Source organism: Acromyrmex echinatior, chromosome 19 (genome assembly GCF_024713525.1).
Source record: "Acromyrmex echinatior isolate Ae372 chromosome 19, ASM2471352v2, whole genome shotgun sequence".
Lineage (NCBI taxonomy): Eukaryota > Metazoa > Arthropoda > Insecta > Hymenoptera > Formicidae > Acromyrmex > Acromyrmex echinatior.
Window position 1 is genome coordinate 3,723,547 of NC_141870.1, and position 19,916 is coordinate 3,743,462.

The 19,916-nt window shown below is 38.7% G+C and overlaps 1 protein-coding gene across 2 annotated transcripts in view; it reads left to right on the forward strand.

Annotated features, from left to right (window-relative positions):
- Nucleotides 1-19,916, forward strand: part of LOC105147845 (Dual-specificity tyrosine phosphorylation-regulated kinase 2) — a 176,901-nt gene that overhangs the window by 98,371 nt on the left and 58,614 nt on the right. The window contains exon 3 of one of the 2 annotated variants that reach the window (XM_087415914.1): nucleotides 17,399-17,443. The exons of the other annotated variant lie outside the window; for it this stretch is intronic. Coding sequence (XP_087272040.1) covers nucleotides 17,399-17,443 — 45 coding nt within the window. The remainder of the gene's footprint in view (nucleotides 1-17,398; nucleotides 17,444-19,916) is intronic. 2 annotated transcript variants of the gene reach the window in all.

A 19,916-nucleotide genomic window follows, 5' to 3' on the forward strand; every position in this document is an offset into this window, starting at 1 on the left:
ACGCGGCGACCACGAAGTGACGAGGATGCCACGCAAATTCCGTACGCAATGGTAAATGACGCATCATGCCGCAGTTTGCCATTCGATGTGTCTCATTTAGGTAATTGCCATTCTCCGAGTTTGGATAACGACGTAAATTTTGTTTGAAACACATTCACTGTTTCGCAACCTAACAACATAGCTTTACAGCTTTCGCTCATATTTGATATCTTCCTGTAGGTTTCCGCCAAGAATTCAATTCCAACCCAACTCCAAATTGAGAAAATAAACTCGTTCCACGTACATCCGATGTCTATACCTCGCTGCATGATTTTCACAATTCGCATAATTGCACGGCGACGCAGCGCGCGTCGCGCATTTAATGATACTCGCATCCTCGTGCATATATATTCGTTTTTTATTGTACATTATATTCCAACGACTGTACGCAGCATGTAAATCGTGCGTGCCGAGAGCCGAGAGCTACCCTTCGTTAGGTTTGCAAGAGAGAGCATGAGACTTTTTCCTCTCGAAACATAGTCGTCCAGTATCCAACTATCGAGCGGCTCGCCGGTATGATATTGAATTCTCGAGTGGGAGGAAATACTGCGAACGCATCTCGTGTATGTACATATGCACATATGGGAGGCACGTTTCTGCGTATATACACATAGTATATCCTCCCCTGAGGTACACACCGGGGGCTTCGTCAACGACAAGGTTCGGCATGTATATATTCGGATGGCTAGATCGATAATGTTGGGCCACGTAACTAGGACGCCGGTCTCTGTCGCGTTCCGAATATCTCTCGCGGCGCTATATAATATAAATATATATATATATACTTTTGCGATCTTTTCACCTTTCTCGTAACACACAATATGCCAGAGAAATAGCTATAAATATTGCCGCAGATAACTTTATAGTCGGATTTATGGTTACCCCGCGCAACGCTTGGAATTGTAATTGTTCGCCGTTTTACGCAACGACGAACTAAATCATACTTCACTGTTGGTTTCAAGTAACGAGCATTGAAATCGTATTCGCAAATTCCATTGTACCTCGTTTATTTTTGTGTAGTTTAAGCTTGAGTATCTTTATTATATCTCTCTCCGCATGCATTTGATCCTGTCTGATCACAGGCTCTCTCTCTCTCTCTCTCTCTCTCTCTCTCTCTCTCTCTCTTTCTCTCTCTCTGCAGCAGAAAAAAGGCCCACCGACTGTCGCCAGGGTCAGACTTTCAATTAAAGTTTAAATCGGGTCTTAACGAGGCTTAAAAGAATCGACGCGTATACAGGCTTACACGCAGGTCGAAGACTTAAGCCTGCTCGTCCTCTTTGCCTCGTTCGCATCGTTCGAAGGGATGAACTCGTTTAGGCTTCTGTTACGATCGCGATGATACTCGTACAACGTGTAATCATATAATGGCGGATCAGTCGATTTACACATTTCGTGTTCACGCTCTGGCGAAAATGGGCTAAGGGGTTTTGTCAAACATATAAATAAACGGATAAATTATCGAACTACGATTGAATACATCAAGCCGGCAATGAGACTCATCTCTCCGTGATAAAATACTTAACTCATTCCACCGCAATTCTCGTTGATTCACGTTATTGCGTACCGTAATCATAAACAGAAACGAATTGTAGCTGCAATAGCAATCTTCCAAATGCAGAAAAGCTAATCGAAAAATACAATAAAAAAGATTTATTACGAATTTATTTGTAATGTACTACTACACAGAATTGAGAAAGTTGTTTTACAATACTTTATGACTCGTTATTATTCGTTCTTTTTTTCTGAAAAGTAATTCGTTATTATATTACTCATTTATTTACTGATTTAAAAAAAATAACTTGTTACTCAATTACATCGTTACTTAAAAACTAACTAGTCGTTACAATTTCTGTTATTGTTTTATCAATTCTAATAATTTTTTTTACAGTGACATTTGTCTATGTCACTCATTTTCCAGTTTAACACGAGATCTAGTGATTATAGTTACAACATGGTCAAACATAATATTCTCTATTCTTGTAAAACTCACTTATGCATGTTTCATACATATAATACATGTAAAAATAACGATTATACTTGTTATCGTTATTCAAAAAATTTGTAATCCCGTTATTATTAAATTACAAATAAGGAAATATATAATGTCGTTGCCTATTTGTTACTGAAAATAGTAATTGTAATGGTAATAATCATTCGTTACTACACTGTGAGAAACTTCTGGCAATATTGGCAATTACAATATCTATAACTACTTTTATAGAGTAATAGCTACTATTCTATAGTACTCAACACTATAAAAGTATAGTTAAGGCAACAATACTTGTATAATATTAATTGATAGAGAAATAGCATCTCAATTAAATACTTAGTCAACTCAACTAAATATTTAAAAAAAAAAGGCATAACAATTATATATTTCTAATTTAGACGAATATATATGAATTATTAAGTTTTAATAAGAACAAAATATAAATTAAATAAATTAAGAAAATGTAGTAATATAAATCATTTGTAGTTGGCTAATATTAATATATGATTAATATTACTATATTATCTTAATTTATTATTTATTGTTCTTATTAGAACTTTAGTTATAATACATAGTTGAGGTTATTTGACTACAAATTTATAGTTACTGATACATTTTTTTTCTCTGAGTATAAGAAAAGTAGTTGTAACAGTAACAACGTAAGTATAATAAGTATAATAAGGCGTTATTTCTCAAGGGCGTTACTCTATTACTACAATGTAATTATTTATTGATTTAAACATCGGTATACAACATGATATGGAATTACACATAGACTATTTATTCATTTTATTATTTATAGTCGATTACATTAAATCTCGATCGCGCTAAAAAAAAATAACATACGAATTATAACAGATAATAGTGAGAAGTCCTTTTCTAAAAAAAGCCCCTTTCACGAGAGAATTGACGAGGATAATCGAATTTCCCGCTGCTCCTTTACTTTATTTCGCTTTTTCTTTGTCATTTCCGTGGACGCGAGATATGTTTATAGTAAATATCCTTTTGCTGCGAGTCTGACAGGGCCAATCTTGCAGTTTCCAATAAATTAGTCGACTGGCTTCCCCCTCGACGTAACTTTACCTCCGCGCCTCGAAGAACCTCTAATTAGCCGGGTCCGTCGTTGTCTCTTCGCAGTCGTCGGTAAAAATATTTACATCCGCCGTTTTGCAATTTGCAGGATGTGCGTGACGGACGCACACGTAAACGCATATCGGTTGTACGTGAGTCTATGGAACCGACGAACAAATGCACAATATGCAATTTCACGCTGCAATTTCGATAAGCAATACGAGAAAAGGCGACAATCGCGACCGATCGCGCGAATCGATCAACTAGGTGACGTGAAAATTACACGTAGCCGTTAAATGCCTGTGAAAAGTGTCACTTGTGATCGGTTAATTATTATACTTAGCGTCTGTTGGACAGTATAAATTTTTTACGACGTGATTATCTTCGGTACAGCACCGGACAGTTCGGAACCATCGATGACCTTGGCCTGAAAGTCCGTCTCACCGGTTATATTTATCCGGCGGTGGTGTGCGTTCGTGTACGACGAGTTCGGTGTTACGAGAGGAACATGGAGCGATATATAGCCGATGGCGCCTCCACGCGAGGAACTTCCATTAATTTCAGACGTCTCGTAATTTTCCGGTGTATTTGCGAAGCGCGCGAATCGGATATCGAGTCCCTTGTTAAGATAGATCGTAATGAATATTAATTGCAAGAGGCTATCCTTCGCGCGACACTCGATCCTTCGCCGGTGCACGATCGCGATCCACGTAGTAGAGTTTGACAATTTAACGAGATTGCCTGAGGCGTCCCGATTAGCTGTGCAATTCTCTCCCAAATTGCGGTCGCGAAATCGCACCTAGCGTATAACGGTGCTCGTTTCGTGTCACGTGCGAACGGAGATGAAGATGGTGATGGATTAGGTACGGTGGCGGCCGCGATTTATTCTGACGCTAATCTGCACGGCGAAATCGGCGCGCGAGAAATGCGAATCAATCAACGTAAATTACGGGACGCGAATGGGACGCGTTCCTATGAAATGATGATTCCTGCAGGATGAAAATTCTCGTGGAACAAATACTCGCGTATGGACACAAGCAGTGGTCGAAGTGTCGTTGGACATCAAATTGAGTCGATAATCGTGTCGCAATATAAACGTCCTCAATGAGAAGTTACAAAAGTGCAAGAGCTTTTCCGAGAGATTCAAGTTATGGCAATTCATGGTAAAATACGTCGTGCTGTGCGCGACGGCGCGATGTCATCATCGAGCGGAAATATCGGATCGTATCTCTTGGTATGATAAAGACACATCCGGTAAGACGGGGTCACCGGCGTCATGTTCGTTGTCGCAAGCATTGAAGAAAAGAGATTAGAACAAACAGGATTTCGCGAAGCCCGCTACTTGCGGCCGGATACGTGTTGCGGTCTTGTGTTAATTATTATTTCAACGAGAACATTTATCGGTAGAATTTTCTTCGTGTAAATATAAGGTTTATTTTTTATTTCTGCACTAGTAGTACGTTTCAAGGGAAACCGTTGAGGACATTGTGATGTACAGATTTGGGGCATTCCTAAGCATTACTTAAGCTGCTACTTTAAGAATTGGGTATCTGTTATAATAGGCGGTATAAACTTTTATTGGGCATTAATAGACATTAATAGGCATATACACAATTATATTATAATCAGCGGTTTACCTCTTTTCACTTGACGCTCGCAAAGATCACGAAATCATTTCATTCTTGTTGTTGAACGTCAAACAAGAAGACATAATGCTCGCGAGTATTGTGAGTACCATACGGAACACACCCTAGAGTGCACTAAAACTTTGTTCTCGCACCCTGTAGATTGCATTAGAACTTTGTTTCGCTAAATATTAAACATATGTTTATTTCACTTCAAGTTCCAAAGGTGTACGTTAATTCAGCCACTGAAAACGGATCTATAATCGCGACAAAATGTCGATCACGTGGACATATCGATCCGCCATTGTTACAGAAACGATTGATTAATGAACGAAAGATGATCTTATCCCCTATGTCGGGAATTAAAGCACGCGTGCTAACGAGCCAATTTTACCCCTTGCACGTGCAGCGCACAGTAATCTTCTCCCTATTGTCGTGTGCGCCACGGTGAGCACATTCATACGAGGATCTAATAATAGGGCTCGTGAGATCAACGATGCTGCTGGTGGAAGGGCGAGGGCATGCATAAAAGATTTAATTGCCTGCTGGGATGAATAATTAAAAAAAAAAAAAGAAGATTCATTTTGTGCGATAATATCTTATTTATTTAGAAAAAATTTTGCAGTTTATTATTATTATAATTCTCTCCAAATTGACAACCTTTAGAATCGAGCTTTCAAAGAGAAGAGCTTTTGATCAGTGTTTGATGCCGAACGTGCGTCGAGAATAATCCGGCATTGTTAACGACTCGCTTCCTTGTACAAAAGTTGAAATCCAACGCAGCGGTGCATTCGTGTATTGCGCGGGCGTTCTTGAACGATGCTCTTCCTGAGCGCTTTATTACAGATGGAAGATATACGACACGGCTTTTACACGCGGCAGTGAGTTTCGGACGTTCTTCGTTGACTTCCATTTAAATTCGTCGTACCGTTTAAATACATACGCTTATTCCCGTGCGCGCAAACACCATTATCTTATTTAACGGAGAAGCAGTGAGCCAAGATTTCCTTCCTCGTAGCAAGTATCCAAGGATCGTGGATTCAAAAGAAGTATGCATTTTTTAAATCTGCTCTTTGTTACTACCTAAATGTATTATGAATGTTCTAGGCAGTCATTATAAAATAAATGAGATTTGCGCGTGTGGTCTGGAAATTTAGCCATCGCGAAATGCATTATTAGCCGAGATGCGTTAGAGGATGAAAAGCGTTGGTGGCTAATTGGAAGGTTAAAGGTCCTCCGGTTCATCGAGAGCGACGTAACGACGAAAAACGAGGCTACGACGGTGAACAATGGCATTCCAGTGGCGATTCAATTATCAAATATGCGTGCTCGGTGGACGAGAAGCGCGAGAGTGTTTCAACACGCACCCGCTCGCTCGCGCCCAATGTTCACGTTCACGCGTACGATCCACGCTCGCTTGTATTCGGAGACCTCCACGCATCTCGATCAGTGGCTGGCCGACCATCCTACCCGAAAGACGTCTTGAAAGACCCTCGCGGTACGCCCCACGAAAATCGATCGGCGGCGCTCTTCCCTCGTCATCCGACCGGATGCCGAGGAACCGGTCGACCACTCTCGGTGCTCGTCTCTCGCGTCGGTATCGTCCAGTTCAAGAGTGTCTTTCGCGTAGTGTTAGAGTCGGAAATGTTCGGTGTTTTGCAACGTGAGATTAAGATCGCGATGGAAAGGTTTTGTGATCTTATCTATTATCCTATAGATATTTAGGTATTTAAATTAAACTCTTGTCGAGGTACAATATAAAGATATCTATTTTCCTGATAGAAATGTCAGAATATTTGTAGTTTCTAAATTATAAATAGCTGTAATACAGAAAAGCTACGTAACAATAATAATTTAACAAGTTTGTATAAAAAAAGTGTACAGTATCATGAATTTTAATTGAATTTAAATTACATTGGGAAACATTAATCTAACTGATGATCGCTTAATCTCTTTTCCTGAACGAAGCTGTTGCAGCAAAAAATTTCAAAGTTGAAAGTCTTCGGGTAACAAAATCATTATTGGTTGATCGATCTACCTGCATACGAAAGGTCAAAAGAGCGGCAGATAAGCATTCTGTCATTGATGGAGAATTTGAAAGCTCTCGAAGCGAAAGTCAAGGATCGTTAAAATGCGGATGAACGTCGGTGCATTCTCGTTTCACGGCTTCAAGAAGGTGAGAAAGGCCAGCGTATTTCGGGTAATCGGCCTCCGTATCATCTAATTTCCCAATCCAAATCGCCTCTCCCTGCAATTCCGAAGGATCAACCTAGATTCGCGTGTTGCCCGTCCATTTTATCCTGAGCGTCGTGCCAGAATTACGACTTCGATATCATTCTCTTTTGCTTCTGTGTGACAAAGCGCGATGAGATCGAAAGAAGAAAGAAGATTCAATGGCAGTTTCTAATTTGAAACTGGTTACCTCACGGGAAGCGGCATTTTTTCCCTATTTTTATCCGTGCTGTAAAAATAGGCGGCCGCATTTTATGACCAAAGGCGCGTATAACCCGGACAGAGAATTATATTCGTCGGACGAAATGTGGGATGAAAAATCGTATAGTTCATTCCTTCCGCACTTCCTCTCCTTTTTCTCGTAAAATGTCATTTTTTTTTTTTTTTATTAAAACTATATCCGTCGCGTCTATTAATATCTCGTTAGCTATATATATTTACGTTTGTTTCTTTTTAATTCGAACGTAATTCGAACCATTACGCCCATGCGTCATATTCTGTCACGAGAACGTAACAAAGGTTAATAAAAATGCGTCATTTAGAAATGCATCGCTCGAGAATAACCCCTGACATTCTCGCGCCCATTTAACGCTTTTGTCGAGCTTCTGTCGAGCTGAAGGAAGAGAAAATTAAAACATGGCAGCACACGCGTGATCGAAAGATAGTAACTCACCAGGGAGATAATCGATCGCCATCATTTCGTCGCGTACGATACACGCCCGCCTCATTTTCTCCGTATATCGTCGACGTTCGCAGATTACCTGATGCCGCGATATTGGATTACGGTGGGGATCGGTGAGGCTCAACACAATGCCCCGGTGTTGTGTCTTTAATTTAATATACGCGTCGGGGGAGAGTCTTCGGCGGAATCCAGGCACGTCAGTACCGAGTCGACCTTCCTCCGATGGCGAAGGCAAGTCCGGTTCCTCCTCGTGTGTTCGTTCTCCACGACAGAGGGGGCATCGCGAAAGGGCCACACACGCATCCCTCGAGCTGCGTGTCGCGCGCTGAGAAAGGCCGAGGAGTTCAGTCGATCCTCTAATTAAAACCCGCTCAGAGCAGCTCCCATGCCTGAGGTTCTGTTTTCGTTCATTGAGTGCTGCAAACGCTGTCTGTCGTCTCCGTTCGTAAGTCAAACTGATCCATCGATTTCTCGTTCCTATTTTCTTTTCTTTTCTATTTTTTTTTTCTATTTTTTTTGTTATTTCTCGTCTTGATGGAAGATTCCGCAGCTCGGTGAAAGAACGCTCTCGCGTGTGTGGGCACGAAGTGTATCTCGAGGAAGATTACTCGCGTCTCGAAGTGTCTGTCGCTCTCGCTTTGATTTTCGGACAAACCGCGTATAGCAATGGAAAGCGGAGTTTCACGATTGACTTTAATCTCCTCGGCGCGTATCAACTGAATCGTTTTGTGCTGACAATGAGTAGGGATTTCTCTCGTTTATTACAACCGGCATTTTTCTAATTCACGCTGCTTCGATTCCACTGATACGGTGTAACTGAATATATCATATCGGTTTCTCGATTTATACCTCCGCCGTGTTTTACCGGCGAGAATTTTTCTTTGCTAAGAAGGTTCCCCGAGGAGATTAATCGCTCGCGCGAGAAATTGCCTCGCCGGCGCGAGAAATTGCTCCGGTAGAATGAAATTCGCGCCGGTGTATCCTTTTCGAGGCTGGCTTTGATATCGTTGATATCGATAAATCAACATTCGCTCTCTAACGCGTGACAGGCACAGAGATCGGGCACCGGGTGTCGAGAAGGAGAGCATTCTTGTCCGGTGGATATGTCAACGTGCTCCGTGATGCCGGTCTCCCTGCAAGATATTTTGGTAAATATCTGTGACTTTTTCCAATACTGCTTGGCCGCTTAAAAGCCATGCGAACTATAGAATTCATCACTAACATAGCTGCTTGTAACAAGTAATGCCGATATATCTAAAATAATAAAATGCAACTAGCGGTAAATTGGACATAACGGTTATTTTTCCATCAATATCGACGGGTAAATTATTCTTTGGACCGTTTCGTCAAATACAATTTCCGCAGAATATTTCTCGTCGCATTAATTCAACGTGTTACATTATGGCCTTTTTATATTATTACGTACGTGCATTATGGAACACGAAAAAATATATTAAACATCGTTTTTCTCGGCAAAATGCTTTTTTAATCGAATACACTTAATACAGTGAGGGAAAGAATTTTTTGAAATTTAATTTAGAATAATCGATTTTCTTGAAAAGCTTTTTAACTTAAAAATTTAGCTTCTTTCTTCGAAATAATCATCTCAATCCATAAGACGCGCGTTTAACAAAGTATATAATGTATCCGAGAATATGTGCATCGTGCTCATTGTCCACCGTCCGAGGTTCCAGGTAATTGATGTTAACGTTTAATGAAATTCCGCGAACGAAAGAAAAGCACAAGGGGGCCGTATTGAACTTACGAACGCGCGCTCGTTGCCTACCGGCCTTACGCTCAACCGGTTACACTGGTTTCGCGAAAAAAGAAGCTAAAAGGAGCGCAAGATAGCCGCGCCGCACCCGGCACTGGGTGGGAGATGCATAAAAACAGAACGCATTCGATAGCAGCTGCTCTTAAATTCACGAACACGCGTTACATCACGTACTTTAACTGGCCGCACAATATCGTAAAAATGGTTAATCGGATCTTTTTGCCTCGATCACGTGAAAGCTGCATTAACATTGTTACTCGGCAGCTAACCATTCACGTTATTGTTTCGATATTTCTCTATACGATTGGAAGAGATTATTTCAATGTTTGATAGAAAATATTGCTTTGCTGTCACACATTAATCCGACCTACTAATTCGTTATAACTGATTGTTTTGAATTAACATGAATTGTTTAATACCGAATGATTTTGTTTTGTTAATCATAGCATGGGTATTTGTTTAAAAAATCCATATTCAAATATCGATGTATAAAGAATTTATACATGCGCACGAAACAAATTTACATTTTATCCGATTTTACATTTTGCTGTACTTGTCATTTACAATTTTAATACAGGGGACATGTAAACACAGAAAAAATATAAATGTCAGAGAGACTTGTGCAAAATATGTATTTTTGAAATATACGCGTGCATCTTCACTTTTTACCAATATTTCACACTCGACATTTTCCACTTAAAAAACCGTACATGTATGGTTTTTTTTTTCCTCAAAATAAGGGTGCTCTGGCATTTACACTCGGCGATGCAATATTTTCAATGCATTGATTCCGACAAAAGCTTGAAAAGCGAGGTGTGTGCGCTTGTATTCTAATAAAAAGTGTTTTTAACTATACATCTCGACCTTTACTTTTGTTCTCTGTTGCGTCGAAAACATATGGTCGCACGTATGTCATTGCGTGCTTGCACGTGTTTACAAAACCATATAAGTTTCGCGGTTGAAACTACTAGATCTGTGTCAATCGACTATGAATGCAAAGCGAGAAATCTTAATTTTATTATTTTTCGACGATTCGCACAAGTCTTTCGTGTCTAAATATCATATTTCAAGAAACTTGAGAAAATGAGAAAATGAGAAACGGTAAAATATATATGTATACATTGAAAGAAAAATGTATTAAATTTTAATAAATATTTATTTGAATAGTGCTAGACGAATATTTATTAAATGTAAATATATATTTATTTGGTACAAGAACTATTAATTTGATTTATTATATTTTATTTAACAAATATTTATATTCCGTAAATAAATATTATGTTAGTACTATTCAAACAATTATTTATTAAAATTTAATACATTTCTCTCTCTCTCTCTCTCTCTATATATATATATATATATATATATATATATATGTATATATTATACTATATAGTATAATATTATATAATATATGTGGTAATTGATAAAAGTCTTATATATGTCACAGTCAAAGTGTTAATTCAAGAAATACATTTACTGTAGTCAACACTTTGGACTGTGATATATATATATATATATATACATACGTTTATTTTTAATTTCTTTTATTTTCGCAAAAAGTATCGAGTAGCATTGATCCTTGCGGCGTTTAATAATGGAAATGTGCATGTCTCGATACTCTATTAAAATTAAACTCTATTAAAGTCTTTATTGTCGTCTCGAGGCCAGCAGCGCCCACGAATTTGCCCTAAACGCGACGAGGCCGTGGTACATCCGGGGTCGGGAGACAGTTCTCGGTCATTCGCGGTGTCGACCTAAGCCGAATGCAGCAACAGTTCCGATTTGAGCACTAGACGAGAAACGATCTCGCGAATTTTCGTCGAGAGTATTTTCGTTTCTGGCACGTCGCTGAGGCCTACATCGCGACGTCATGGGCTTTGCTGGCTTGCATTTGCACACGTTATGTAACTTCGCGCCCTTACTCGAGTGTGACAATATTTGCTACGCGATTTCGATAATCAAGCTCGTTTGTAGGCGTTCTCAGGGACAGAATTTCTGCGATTCAACGATTTTTGTACACGCTTTTTTTTGTTTGTTATAATCCCCGGTTAGTGATCGTAATTTTGTGCTCGCCAAGAGTAGTATTTGTTTTTCTTTCTTTTCGTGATTCGGTCGTATGTTCACGAAATTGTTTCGGGAATGGCGCGCCAGCCAATGGTGCGCACGTGGATGTCCAATGCACCGAGTGAATTTTTGATACTGCTGCTGTGCTACATTCTTGAATTGGGCCGTGGCATACTAGAGATACTAAAGAAATTGGTAATGTCTGTCGGAAAAAGGATATTTTATTACGGTATGAGTTGCATGTTATTTTTTGGCGTACAAAAATAAATTACCGTGATTTGCGATGTCTTCTGGCATTATAATGCTTAAATTAATATTTCGTATAAGGAATTACTTATTATTATACTTTTTTGCCATTAATCCGATAAAATTTGAATTTATTTTCGGTACAGAATTCATAAAAATAGTCATCGTTAATAGATCAATCCTCCACTATGCTCGTTACATCTGCCAATATCATCCTCCATTTCGTACAATGTTATCATGATCACATCGATAAATTGTTATAATAACTGTTATTTGTCGGGAAACTCAATGTTTGCCCAAATACATCAATAATTTGCCAGAGACTCTATTTTGCCGGTCCACGAAAGGAGATGTACATACTCTCCACTCACCACAAATAAACGGCCGGCTGCTGCGCCGCGGAGAGGAGAGGAGAGACCACGGTTGCGATTGCGTAAGTGCGCGCTGAGCACGCACCGGAATGCGTGCGTGAACATATTCGCGCGCGGTTCCTCTCATCGCGGACTCTAAACGCCACGAAGACCGATTGCGTAACGCGGTGCGCGGTGTGTAACAGCAGCTATACCGGGACCGATCAGCTGATCGGGCAGCGAGAGAGCGAGCGAGTTCCGCTACTTCAATGTCGATTTGTGCAGTGTAATTAATCTGAATCGATTTAGCCCTTGACGAAGCGGGTCACCGTTACAGCGAGCCACGCCGGCGACGGCGACGTTAATTGACATTGCGTGAATAAATATACGTTCTCTAGGGCTCGATCGATCGTCGACTGCCACTTCGGAAAGTAGGTCGATCTTTGGACATACGCGTGCAAATCGCCATTAAATACTGCCGCTCTAATTTTCTTCCATAGTGCGTTTCGAATGTCAATTTATTTGAAATTATAGCGACGTAAATAAAAACATGTCAATCCACGCATAATAACAATTCGTGTAAGTGACAATATATTTGTGTGATTAAACCACGAAGTGAATGTAGTATGAAATGAATTATGTCGCAGTACGTTCACGATTTTTCGCATGCTGCTTTCCAGTGAAAAACTTGATAAGCTACGTGAAAATCTCACGCAATATCTCGCCACGAAACATGCGCTGCGCATTTTCACGATGCAGTCGCGAGCAATGTATTTCACGGTGTATTAGAAAGCGGCGGTTTGAAACGGACATGGAGTGAATAACATGCGTATGAATTTTCACGCGTGTGTACGTGCCACATCGTTAGTCTCTCGCATTGGCCGAGGTGCGTAAATGCACCTCGAGTCAATTATACCGTAACGCGACCAGTTGCATAATGCTATGTGTTTTTTTTTTCACCTCGAGTTGTACTTGATATTTCTCCTCTAAGCATTTTTTGATTGGTCAACTCGTAAAATTCTTTCTTCTGATTGATCAACAAAGCATTTGCAGCATTAAGTGGATCGTATCTAAATCCTCTAATTGAGTCGTATCAACTCCCTGTTTCCAAAAATAACAACAAATCAGCAGAAGATTTATTGAGACCAGCTTACCTCGTTAGAATATTTGATCTCAAATCAGCGATGTAATTAGCACATGATGAATCATGTTTCTCTCTCTCTCTCGTGAAATAAGAGAACTTTCGTTCTCTTGATTGAAAGATTGCAGATCTGTACGTTTTTTTCTGGCGAAATACGATTAATTAATCCATCATTACATTCAGAGAAAAAAGTCGCATCAGTAATTATAAACCTCAACTATATATTACAAGATTCTAATAAGAACACTAAATAAGTTACATGAACTGAGAAAATGTAGTATATTAACCAACTACAAATGATTAATACTAGTATATTACTATATTTTCTTAGGTCATTTAATTTATTTATTGTTTTTATTAAAACTTTATAATCCACAGTTACAAATTTTTATATGTATAGATAACTTATATAGGAGTTTTAAGGTTACTGAATTTTAGTACAGAAATTGTATTGCCGAGAAGCATCTCTCATTTACTTTTGTTTTCAAAGTATTGTATCGTCGAGATGGATCTCTCATTTAGTTTTGTTTTCGAAGTTCGAACCCAATGCTGCGCCTTTTATGCTGCAATGAGTTTTCTTCTTAGGAGAAATTGAACTTCGCTGTACTCCTCTGATGACAATGCCGCGTACTGCTTATGACTGAGCGACTTTAGTGAAAAGGTTTTAAATTTATTGTATTTATTAAAGTCACCTTAACAATTAATTATTAATATAACGTGCTCTATTTATAAAAAGTATTTGTCTAAACTAGGAAAATATAATTGTTAGCTCTCATTTTTATGAAGTCCAAGTAACTATTAATATAGTTGAGGTGCTATTTCACTATGAATTAATAGTATACAAATATTGTTGCAGTAACTATATTTTTACAGTGCAATATTGAATACTAAATTAGTAACTATTACTCTATAAAATTAGTTACAGATACTATAATCGCCAATGTTGCACAAAAATATGTCACAACTATTTTTTTTCTTAGAATTTACGGCTCGTCAGAACGAAAATAACCGGTGAGATATTGCAGCGTTGTGTTGATAACATTACGCGTCTCGCATGTAAGTTTATCGAAAGAGCAACATTTTTATATCTTTCTCAACGATTTAGTGCAATCTGTTGTCTTACATGCGCCTGTTGTCTAACCGTTTGCATTATTTATACATTCGCGAAACTTGTTTGAAGACGCCAATCACTACGACATCATACGTTCATCAAGTTTTGATTGAAGCTACACAATGAAGTTCCTGGTGAAATACTACGACTTCCTGAACATCAAGTTTTCCACGGTGAGATTTTAAAGTAGTGCGCGATGTTTTCCTTATCACCTTGAATGAAAGGTTTTTATCATGAGATTTATCCTTGAGATAAATCTTTTAATTGATTAATTTTTTTAGCAGTGTTTAACATTACGGAATGTAATTTTTTCTCAATTTTTCGTCTCTGAGCTCTATTAATAACAAATACATTGGCAAAAGGAGAGATTAATAATTTGCCTTGGGTTTAAATTGCGGAGATTGACAGTGGCGGTATTATCGATGTACAATTGCGTGCGCGAGAGCGCCTTATCACGCGTCCGATAGACCGTTCGCGAAATCCGACGACCTTTCAGATATGTACATGAAAGAATGGCATTATACGCGCGATCCGCGGTTTGCAGTAGCCGCGACGTAGCAATGCATCTGCCGCGGCGGTAGCGCGTTATCGTGCCATTTATCATGCGCTCTCGCTCGCCTCTCCCTTTGCTCTCATTCGTTGCCACGATAATTGGATTTCTCTGAAACGTATCGCGCGGCTAGAAAAATTCGGCGACCTTTTTCGCGACGTTATCGGGATATATCCCCTCGTGAAACACGTCGGTGTTTCTCTCCCGGAGAGAAACATTTGTGACCTATTATTGTTCAAGGATTCGTATGAGGTGAAGGACCACACATATTGACGTTTAATCTTTAAGTGGGCAGATGGCATGGCTATATTTAACACTCCAGATAGTTCTTTTAAAGCTTTATTCTGGAAAAGGAAAACCACTCAGATAGAAGTTTTAAGGTTCATTATTTTTACATTCCTTTATTTTATGTAAGAATATAACTTAATAATGTAAATTTGACATAATGTATTGGTAAAAAAAGTATAAAAGAATTATACATAATATTATAAAATATATTTATACAAATAAAGTATAAAATATGATTATAAAATACAAAAAGTTTTTTGGTGTTTTGAGTATCTCACCTATCAACTTGTGTACCTTTAAACTATCTATCTACTTAAAGGTTAAACTCTCATCGGTTGAAAGCAAACGAGAATACGCTTAAGGTTTATTAATTTTCGTCACAATATCATTATTAGAAATGTTGAAACACATATCTCCAATGAAACTTCAAATACTCTTCGCATCATCGTCAGCGTAATACGAGGTGATAAGAAACGATCGTCGTTACAAAACGTCGTTATTATATCGAATGCCATTGTCTCGGTTAGAAGAATCGTAAATCACTTTTACACGTGTCGTCGACAATAAGAACGTCAAAGATTTATTTATCGATGTCGTGCGCGTTTAACTTCGTTTGTTGAGTAAGAATTCGGAAGTTCATTAGCTTGCAACTATATCGGTGTCAGTGGTGCCATTTTCCGCTGACGTTTTTTTCGCCTGTAACGTTTACGTGTAATACGATTGCATCACGCGACACTTGTCACATTAGCGAATCGCTAAAATTGCGAGGCGATTCATCATGTGGTTAGTGGGTCGCATGGTTTTTTTCCTGTTAATTTCGTAAGTGGGACTTCATCGAAAACGATGCGAATTTTTCGACGAATTCTATGGTCGGCGACCTTTCGCACGAAATGTTCTCAACGAAAGTTTCGCACGACATCGTCCTGATTTAATACATCGTTTTCACCAATACATTTTTATTATACCGTACACGAACGTTAAGCTTTACCACAAATCAAGAATGAAAATGGCTCATGTACTTTAATCTATCGACCGTAATATATTGCAGTGAGATATACATTTTTTTTTATCCTTTTCTATACAACTCGTTTTCGATGAGATGTGACACACATTAGAAATTACAGTCATGCAAGTTTAATTACTTAAAACTGTGCGTTCGGTGAAAGTACGCGTGTTTAAAACGCAATAAAAGTTAGCGTTCAATTTTATGCTTATTCGATTAATTGTTCAAGAAAAAGCGTATTTCGTATTCGTATTATCGTTTAATTTGTATTGTTTGTATTGTTTGTTCAGAGTGGATAAATATTGCGATTCCGATCGCTCGAGCATTCGCGGTGATTCCTTTCGTTTCACACAGCATCGCGATTGCGCATTGTAAAGTTTAGCGAAGTGAGATGGCTAATTCTCCGTAACAGGATGACAAAGAGCAACGAGCGACCACAAAAGTCCAATGGACTTTATCAATGCACCGCAGAATGCATCGAAGTAATTTGTCAGTCATTGCACTTGCGCCTTTATTGGTGCATTCCTTCATTCAAGTCACTCGTCCGATGCATTCGACACAAGAAATGATCTTGGAGACGTATATTCATCCGATCGATACAGGAATTTTAAGCGTAAATGTATCAGAACGCGGTTAAAATCTCTCATTACAAAAATTCAATTTCTTTTATTTTATATTTCCTATTATTGCAATTCTTATTTTATTTAGGTTGCGTTGTTCCACCTTTCGGTAAATTTCAATTCACTATCTTACTCTCTTATTATGTTCTTACTCTTTTTTACTCTTTTGTTTACTTTCTAAATCTGAATCAGTGGATAATCACTGATATCAATGCCACTGGTAATCAGTGAATGAAATGTGAAATCCCTAATCTAGCTGATCTTTATTATGTGATCTAACTAATCTTGTTTTAGTGCATAAATTCAATGAATATAGTATTGGAAAATTAAAATTAACAAATGTAAATATCAAAAATATTTTAGTTAAATAATACTCAAACATTCTTCCTTTTTTTGTTGAACTTGACTGGTTATCAGTGCCAAGTATGCCACTGAATAATTAGTGACTATCCACTGATTCAGATTTAGAGAGTATCCAATAAGTAAATTACCACATAGTTTACCTAAAGATGGAACAACCGGCCCTTAGAAAAGAAACGCTTCTTAGAATAAGACGTACATATTAAATATTTCCTTTAGTTCTAATTCCTGTACTATTCTGTCTTGCAGGTGAGTAGGCGATCCAAAGAACATGCGACAGAAAAGAAGGGAAGGGTGAGTCAATTTAAATTGTCGTTAGAAATCGTAGTCGATCTTCTCGCTGGTCGAGGATTAGTCATGGTAAGAAATCCGCGCTGAGAACCGCTAATCCGCTGGTTCCGCCAAGTGGATGTCCACGACGGCTTCTACCCACATGGCCGGAACTTGTCGATACAAGTCCGTTCGATTAGTATGCATGTCGCGTTACATCGAACAGGAAGGGCTGTTTAATAACATGGCGGAGAATAGTTCGCATCCGCCCCGACTCGGGTGTCCGGATATACGTATGTCCGCGAATATTTTTGCGATGCATTCTTTTGCAACGCCGCAAACGACAATAAGTGACACCTTGTCATTGTAGCATTCTTATCGCCACTTAACTTTACATTGCTCGTGAGGTGCTTCTGACACCCCAACGTTATATCTCAATTTTCATTGTTCTTCCTGATGAAGAACGATTGTTGAAACATTAAAAACTTAGGTACAAATCTGAAGATACCTTTGTTGAATCATCAAAATAATTACGTGAGAATTTCAAACAATGAGCGAGGCTGCAAAACATTTTAATATTCTAGCAGTTTGAGCGTTCTATTATACATAATTATGTTGATAATAATTATGGTTCAAAATTATTTTTAGACTTATATTTGGCTCATCTTTTAAGTATTTCGATAAAACAGTTCTTTCTGTATGTGTACATCTTTCAGATAAAAATAAATGCAAACAATTGCGTTAAATATAATAATGTGTATAAATTCATACATTTAGGAAAGTAAAGCGGGGATGTTCTGTACAATCTACGCGAATAATGAACGGTTAAATATGTATGAAGAGAAACTAATATCGATACTAATGTACGTAAGTAATACGTAGATAAGTTACAACTTAACGAACACGTAAATCTTGTTATAGTTGAGTAGGTTTATTGCACGGGAGAAATCCCAAAGTTGTGTCCGCGTTTTCACTAACAAGTCTCTTCGGAAATAAGCCTGCCTTATTAGAGATACTCTTACTATCCCGCACTTGCGTCAGAGCAAAAGTGTTTCAAGTTAACTCAAGTTATTCTCCGCTCGAGAAAATAATCAACGAGTTTCTCGTGTTCCAGTTACTTTCGTGGACCATGATGTTCCTCTTGTTTGTTGTAAATTACTTTTTTAAATGTTGAACAATCATAAAACTTTTCTTCTTACTGTAAGGGAAACTGGAATTCGCTGAAGTAATCTCACTTCAATTTGCAACGCAGATGGGGTTGTAGAACTTTATACTAAGAAATTAATCGAACTGCAATGCAGCGATATTTATCGCCCGAATATAAGATATACGGAAGTACGATGATTATGCAAATTTGTGAAAGTGACTACGACGTAAAATATATGAAATATGGTATGATAGAAACGAAGGCGAAATGGTAGAAATGTCCGAAGGTCTTCGGTCGGGCGCGGTGCATTATCAAATCCACATTTATCATGGTAATGGTATCTTTCGGGATAGATCGGAGCTTGTGTATCAAAAAGCCTTGTGTGCCACAAAGCCTTCATCAAATATATAAGGAAGTAGGTCCAAAAAATTCATGGTCAATTTTACCCGACGGATCGTGTACATGCGTGAGTGATCCTGATTACGTTGGCGAATATGCGCATTCTTAATTTGGGATTCTCTCGGCGAATAAAACATTCAACGCTAATTGAGTTGATTTCACCGAGCTGTCCGTCTCTTGGAACCGACAATCGAATGGTTGGCCATATAGTTTGCAGTCTGTGTCGACCGCGAGATTTCCGCGAAAGTCTCCTATGCAAATTCTACGTGCACGTACATTAGTTTGAAAAGTAAACTTTCCAGCGTTATCAGACGGCGATTATTGACCGTGAAAATCTCGCAATTCTCCAAATACACCGATCGACAAGTCTGCTAATTGACCAACGACGTGTTTGATCAGTCATGTTTAAGATTCAACCAAGTATTACTGCGGTGCCTCGTTAAATCACCTCGTCGAAGATGTTAGAGGACGACGGTGACTCGCTAATACCCACTTCCTTACTTTCTCCGCCTCTAATTGTCACGGCCGTTAAACAACGAACGCGTAAATTTCTTCAATTACGCGCGATCGTACACGTGTCCGCTGCTACCTCGATTCCGTTTTCGCGTCGCGCGATCGTCGCTTTCACAACTAACAGATCTAGGCGAGAGATTCGATAGCAAAAAACGATAACATGAAAAATACACACTTTACTGACAAATACATACTTTATTTCTTGAAAGGTGTGGCAGTTGGACTTGTTCTTTATTTTGTACGGCGAGAATACTTTGAGTTAATCGCGCACTGTCGGAGATTCGGATAATAGAGTGTGTTGACAGGGAATTAGGAGGCTGTAGCAATTGCTATCGTAGGGATATCATCGTGACATTATCTTATCATCGTTAATTAACGAGGACTAATGGTGTGACCTGAGTAAGTTGGCCCCTGTATGCTTGGTAGTAGAGTGGAAAC